Genomic DNA, 7,122 nt, shown 5'->3' on the forward strand with positions numbered 1-7,122 from the left:
TTCCTTCTCCTCCACCACTCAAATTTTCAAGTTCTGCCAATGAGCTGGTGATTTTTTATTTTTTTTTTTTCTGGAAGTGAATCTCCTCAGCCACTTTTCCAGAGATGTTGCACTGCTGAAGCTTTGCCATGGGTGGCCACCACCCATCCCACCACTGTCTCTTACTGGCTGCTGCCCTCCAGCATCTCCAGGCTGCAGCTGTGAAATAATTTTGCAGGACCAAGAGCAGTTACAGCTAAAGGGATTGTAGTTTCAGGCTGGCAGTAACCAGTTTTTGTGGAAACCTCATGGTGTTTGTGCTGTGCTCACCCATCAGCTGCTGAGCAGCTCAGACTGGTGACCTCTGGCTTAGGAGCTGCCACAGAATATTGGGGATGAAATCTGGGTGCCCACAGGAATGAGGAGAGCTTGGATTTCCCAGTTCCAGACCTTCAAACAGCAAGAAGTGACATTTTCAACTTAAGAGTCACAGCATTTTATTTCCTCTGTGGAAAGCAAAGTGAAAATAGTAGTGGGTATTTTCTGTTTTCACACACACACACACACAGACACTCTGTTCACTTCAGGTATTCCTGCTTCAAACTCAAAGCAAATAGTCACATCTCTGACCACAGGTGGGGTCAGATTTGTTACTGGCTTTGCTCCTTTTCACATTATTTAATCACAAAATTAATTACAAAAAAAGTCATTACCTGGAGGGAAAGGAGTTAAAGTGAATACCAGCTACAGGCAACAATGGAGCTTCAGCCAGGCCTGACCCAGGCAGGTATTTCAGCACATTCCTGACCTTAACATCAGGAAAAACCTCACAGGAGACACTGAGATTCCAGCATGTACCATATTTGCAGTGCCAGTCCATGTTCAAGCTGGAGAAAAGGCTCAGGTTCAGAGCAGGACACTCAGAGCTGGGGACAGCAGCAGATGCTCAGCCTGGAGCTCCTGCTCTGCTCAGCACCAAAAACACAGGGATCTTTCCCTCAAATTTAGACCTTAAAGACAAGCATCAAAAATTCAGAGCAAAATGTCACATTCCCTCCTGAAGGGCAGGAGAGGAACCAGCAGAAGACCAGCCCAAATGTCCACCTGCACTTTTGGGGCTGGGGAACGACTTCTGGGTGTGTTTTGCTAATGAAGCTCCAGAGATGTCCCAGCTTTGGCTCACAGCAGGGTTTGAAATCCAGGCCTTCTGTCCAGGAGAGGCAGGAGTGACCAGCACTGCCCAGCAAAGCACAATCTCTCTGTGATGCACTGAGGTGAAGCCTCCAAAGATTTACTATGGTGAAACCTCCAGCGGGTCTTCCTTCAAATCTTCATGGTCCTCATTCTCCAGCTGCTCCAGTTTGCTGGATTTCTCATGGACAACCTCCCCAGGAGTCTTCAAAAACCTGAAATACGTTTTTGTGATGACTTTAAGGGCATGTCCAAACCCCAAACCAGGCTGTAAATGCTGGAGCCTTTGCCCTCAACAAGACCAGGTTGGACGGGGCTTGGAGCAGCCTGGGAGAGTGGAAGGTGTCCCTGCCTGTGGCAGGGGGTGGAATGAGATGAGCTTTAAGGTCCCTTCCAGTTCAAATCCTTCCATAATTCTGTGATCAGCTGAGCTCTGGAGCTCAGAGGGGATTTTCCATCCTGGGGCTTTGCTGAGGATCCCAGGAAGGACTGAGGTCGCAGCTGGCACAGGACAGAGCCTGGCCACAAACCCACTGGGGAATGTGCAGGGGAGGATGTTGCTGGATGAAACAGCTGCCAACATCTGGAGCTCATCACCTTTCCATGCCCCATCCAGGCTGTCCCATTTCTGCTCATTTCTCTGTTCTGCTTCACCTCACCTGAACAGTAGCTTCTGCCCTGGCTCCTTTTTGATGATGTTGAGTTTGTAGTAGTGTCTGAGGGCTCGTGACATCTTCTCATAGGTCATGTTCATCCGGTTCTGGAAGGGGAGAAGAATTGTGGGGTGTTGAGCAAAAGCGAGCAACAACACTTGGTTTGGGTCTGTGTTGTGATAGGACAAAATAAAGATACTTGACTCCAGTCAGGAGGCAGGAGAAATCAAAGAATATTTTATTTACAATTCATTCAGCCCTTTTATAACACACTGTGCTAAAGGCACGTTATTGGTCCATAGGACTGACACATCTCCCCTTGGCTCAGTAACAGAAATAACAAACAACTCCTGTTGTTTTGGGAAAGGAATATTGTTTACACAAGGTTGTTTTGGGGGAAAAAAAAATGTTGAAAATTCTTCTCAAGCTCAGAAAATATCGAGCCCACAGGTCTGTGTGCAGCAGGGCCACATGTGGGATGTTTGAGGTGGTTTGGGGCATTGTGGGTCTGTAATGTGGGTCCCTAACCCAGACTGGATTCACGTTTTGCTTTAAAAGGGATGAGAAAATCCCTTTTTAACCACCAGGCTGGCATCTCCCACTCACCCTGCACCCCCTGTGTCCCCCTCCCCAGCCCTTGGGCCATTAGCTCTAGGGAACAAGTGATGAAAGGGAGGTGCAGAAACCCAGGGATGACAAATCCCTTCTCAGGGATGAGAAATCCCTTCTCAGGGCTGACAGACTCACTCTCAGCTGCAGTTACCTTGTGGTTTCCCCAGAGCTGGGCGAGCCCGTTGGGGTTGACGACTCGGAACACTTTGGCCTCCCTGTCCTCCCACCTGATGTAGGGCTCGTAGCGGCGGTCGGACAGCAGCTGGTACACGTATTCCCACAGCAGCCTGCAGTCTGAGCACGGGGAATGGGGGGTCACTGAGCCCCCCAGAGTGCCCCAGCAAGGCTGGCTCAGCACCAGGATTGCACGTTGAGCAGCAATAATAAATAGGAGAAGAACCCAGAGAGTTTTGCTGCGAGATCTCAGAGTAATTAGGATTTTTCAGGTGGGGGAAACTGAGGTGGAAAAGCATGGGATGAGGAAAAAGGAGACAGATGGGCAGACAGGACAAAGCACCAGCTCGTTTCCCCGAGGAACAAGGCTATAAATTCACAATTACCTGCAATTTTCCCATCCACTGGGGCTGGCAGGGCAGCAGGAAAAGAGCAGATGGCACCTGGCCTGCAGCTACTCTCTGAGCTGTGGTGGGAGAGGTTCAGTGGCTGCCTGTGGCTGTGGAGCAGGGGCTGCTCTGCACAGCTCAGCCACGAGGAAACAACTGGGGCAGCCTCAGCACTGCAGTCTGCACCTGCAAAAAATAAATAAATAAATAAATAAATAAAAACCCTAATAAGCACCTTGTGGCTGTTTAGGGCAGGTCCCAGACCTTGCAAAGGCCTGAAAGAGGAGGGGAGGGACAGCCCGGGGTGGTTATCAGCCTGAGGTGGTTATCAGGTGCTGAGGAAAGCCTGGGATTTTCCTAAGGCTGGAGCAGTAGAAAGTCCAGAAAGGTTAGAGGAGATGCCAGGTAAGGCAAGGGTCAGATGGAGAAGAAAAACTGGAATAGGAAAATGGCCCAGAGCACAGGCAACCCCTGGTAAATCGTTGTGGGGATTTAATATGTTCATTACCCAGCAGAAGAGCCCAGGAAAGTGCTCCCAGATCCTCCTCCACACACATCCAGCCTCTGACACCAACCCAACCCCACCCTAACTCCCACCTGGGCCCCCCAAGGGCACAAAGAAGCCTCACTGGCTCACACCAACCTCACCTGGGCCCTCTCCCCACCCACCCACTGACCCAGAATCTCTGTGTAAGCTCAGCCCTGGCTCCTCAGCCCTGTCCCAGCTATGCTGCAGGACTAGTCTCCAGCAGGGCTGTGCCTCTGCCTGGCTGCTGACCCTCCCTGATCCAAATCTCAACCTGCAGGCAGAACTTCTTAGGGCAGTCATAGCCCTGCCAGTTTGCCACAGACCCTGGTGGTTCTGACCTGCTGCATCACTACAAACTTCCCAGATGAGCTGGACTTTGCTGGGCCTCTCAGGTGCTGTGGGATGGTTTCAGCAGGCTGAACTCCAAGCCCCAGGTGTGTGCAACCCACTGGGGCTGCAGGCAGGTTCTGCCCTTCTCCCAGGGTATTTTTCTGCCATCATACCTTCCTCCACGCTCCTGGCTTCCCTGAAGGGTGAGTTCAGCAAGGGGCTGCACACCAGAGCTCTTCTCTGAGTCTTAATGAACTGGAGTATTTCATAAAGCACATCCCCTGCAGGGAAGGAAAGAAACTCTGCTCAGACAACTTTGGATAATGGTCCCTCTCAGGTAACATTGATGAGATTGAGAACTAAACAGGTTATTCCCCATCCATGGACCAAAGAAAGGAGGAGTTGTCCCCATCTCCAGCACAAACCCAGGTCCCATGGAGCCCTCTCAGCAGAGCAGAGCCTGTGCTGGGATAATGCTCACAAACCCCTGGCTCTGACCTGAGCTGGGAGCTCGGCGTCTGAAGTCATCCTTGGTGAGGATGCACAAGGCTTTGCCGTTCATTTCAAACTTGCTCTTGTCCGTGGGCCTCAGGGAATATTCCTCCTCAGCCCAGTGCAGCCAGTGGATCACATCATCCTTGCTCCACAGGGAGGGCTGGATTCCTGAAACCAGCAGCAACAACTCCGTCCTCAAAACTGCTGAGTGCTGAGTTCTCCTCCATCACCAAACTCTATATTTGCTATATATATATATCTATATCTATATATATAGCAAATATATATATATATAGAGGGATAATATAGAGGGATGAGTGATAGATATAGATAGATATATATATATCTATATCTATCACTCATCCCTCTATATTAAGCACTCACGGATCAATAACACCACAAAGAGAGAAAATAAACCCTGACAAAGCTTTGTCCCTATTTTGCCTGCAGGGAATGGCCCTTGGGTGGGGACACCACAGCTGTACCCACCTCTCCCACCCCATGGGAACTCCTTTTTGAGCTCCACCTCTACTCACTCAGCCTCCCTGGAAGCCTGAAGATGTCCCCAGTGCTGATGGGTGAAGCTCTGGCCTGGGCTGGGGGTGGCAATGGCACTGACACCATGGGGCTGGAAGAGCTGATGGCCACTTTGCCCTGGGGAAGAGATCAGATCCATCACTGGGGGGACATTTCCCATCTTTGGAGATGCCTCCACCTGCTCCAGTATTTCCTATCTGGTTTCTCATTGTGGTGTGATGTGATTTCTGCAGCTCTTCCTCACACTTTTCTTCATCCCAGCCCCAGGATGAGTCAAGTCAGCATCAGTAGCCAGAGATCCTTCTCATTTTCCATCTTTTTAGCAGAGGAACCTGCCCTCATTCCGGCTCTGGGTGGGGGTTATCCATCCCCACTCCCCAGGGCTGCAGGGGAGTAGAAAATGGGGCTAAGACAGAGTCTCCTGTGCTGGCTCCCTGTTCCTGCAGGATCCTCAGTGGATGCTCAAGGTTTTAGAACACTTCAGTTCTTTAGAGCTGTGAAAATAAAGCTGGCAATAGTGCTTTGATTTTTGTCTTGAAAACACCATATGGGGAGAGATCTCTCACTCTGTCCCCAGAGATCATTTGGGCACAAGTGGAAATGTCCATCCCAAGGTTTAGGGAGATACAAACTCCTCTTGCTCACTGTCCATGGAGTTCTGAACCCTCAAGGATTATTTTTTCTCCCTCAAACAGAGCCAGAAGGGGGCTCAGATCCTGCTTCCAGCTACAACCAGATCTTGAAATATTACTGGCAGCCAAGCAGATAATGTTTCCCCTTAAAAACCTATTAATGTGAATCCCAGCAATTTCTCGGCCTCGCTCACCGGAAAATTAACAATTTTGCTGTCAAATGGTATTTTCTGAAGGAGTTACCAACTCTGAGCACTTCAGGCTTTTGCAGGTAATTTAAAACAGCCACTTCTTGACTCTGTGTGTGTGTGGGCAGAGGAGCTGAGCCCTCTGAAAATCAGGGGTGAGGAGATGGGAGTTGGACACATTTAAATGCAAAGCTGAAGGTCCCAAAATCAGGAGAACAGGAGACAGGAGCAATACAAAAAAAATGCTTTTCTGGGAGTTTTAGCAGGAGAAAAGGCAGCAGGATGGTGATGGGGGGTTTTTCAGCAGTTTTGGTGGTCACTGGGTTGGATTTGGCAAAGCAGGAGCTACATGACACTGCAGTGAGAGCCCAGAATAAACTCTGAGCAGGCCTGGCAGCAATGCAAACTTGCCTTTCAGATTCACTCTAAGCAATAAGCCATGGGGGAAAATAAAAGTGAAAGAAATCAGCAGTGTATTTTGTCTAGAACTGTCTAAAAGTTAATTTAATTTTTTCCCATCGGCATAACTCTCTTCCAAATGAGATTTACAGCAAAACCAGAACAAATCTGGTATTTTTTCTTGCTCCTAAACCTTTCTTTAGGAAAAAGATAAAGAGATACAAGAGAGAGAATACATTCTTGAGCTACATTCTGAATTTTTATTATTTTATACTAATTTTTACATCCTTGTTATCCCTGCTTTAGCTGCTTCCAGACTTTCCTGAGATGGCTTCGAGAGGAAATTTTCAAGAGGATTTTTTTGCTTCAAGAAGAAATGTTGTCCTTGGGGGGGTTGTTTGAGTGGGAACATGAGAAAAAAAAAAGGGGGGTGAAAAGGAAGAAGAAGCCCCAGATGTTCCCAGATGTTCCCAGATGTGTCCAGATGTTTTAGGGCAGTTTTTTGCTCAGAACCAAACTGGAGGAGGGGAGGGGGGGAACAGAAGCTCCTGAATGTTTTGTGAAGCTGTTTGGAGGTGGGATTGGGGGTCACCCTGCAGGGAATAAACTCCCAGCCCTGAGTGAGGAGGAGAAACCCCCAGGGAGGAGGAGGAGGAGGGAGGACAAGGCTGGTACCTGCATGGCCGGTGGCTCGGAGGTGTCCAGAGCGCTCCTCTCCCGTCCCTGCGGCTCAATCCTCTGCTAAAACCGAAATCGAAACAAAGCAGAGCCCCGGGTTGTGTTTTTCCCCCATCCCCGCCCCTGCCTGGGCTGTGACCCCGCGGCTCATCCCGCTCCGGGCACCGGGAAAATCCTCCTGCCGGGAGCAGCTCCAGTACCAGAGTTCATCATCATCATCAGAGTTCATCGGCCGGGGGAAAGGGGGAAAGAAAGGAAAGGGAGGTGGGAGCGCAGCTGGATGTGCCCGGGGGTGTAAACACTCTCGTTGGGGGAAATTGGGAGGGACTGGGTGGG

General features: G+C 49.7%; 1 protein-coding gene across 1 annotated transcript; it reads right to left on the bottom strand.

Moving 5' to 3' along the window:
* Positions 1 to 479: 479 nt before the first annotated feature.
* ETV7 (ETS variant transcription factor 7) lies at positions 480 to 6,842 on the bottom strand. The gene is made up of 8 exons (XM_083878652.1): positions 6,784 to 6,842; positions 4,889 to 5,006; positions 4,356 to 4,520; positions 4,031 to 4,138; positions 2,996 to 3,184; positions 2,587 to 2,729; positions 1,830 to 1,930; positions 480 to 1,385 (listed from the first exon to the last, which is right to left on the bottom strand). The coding sequence occupies exons 1-8, from the start codon at positions 6,787 to 6,789 to the stop codon at positions 1,274 to 1,276; spliced, it is 942 nt and encodes a 313-aa protein (XP_083734778.1). The 5' UTR covers positions 6,790 to 6,842; the 3' UTR covers positions 480 to 1,273.
* Positions 6,843 to 7,122: the final 280 nt, after the last annotated feature.

This window comes from Zosterops lateralis (assembly GCF_965231275.1).
Source record: "Zosterops lateralis genome assembly, chromosome: 26".
Taxonomy (NCBI): Eukaryota; Metazoa; Chordata; class Aves; order Passeriformes; family Zosteropidae; genus Zosterops; species Zosterops lateralis.

What these genes read in the sequence shown, in the direction of transcription:
- ETV7 (XM_083878652.1), bottom strand. An exon ending in CAGGCTTCCAGGGAGGCTGA is followed by an intron (nt 4,521 to 4,888) that starts GTGAGTAGAGGT and finishes TGCTGGTTTCAG; the next exon opens with GAATCCAGCCCTCCCTGTGG. An exon ending in GGGCAGAAGCTACTGTTCAG is followed by an intron (nt 1,386 to 1,829) that starts GTGAGGTGAAGC and finishes AACGTATTTCAG; the next exon opens with GTTTTTGAAGACTCCTGGGG.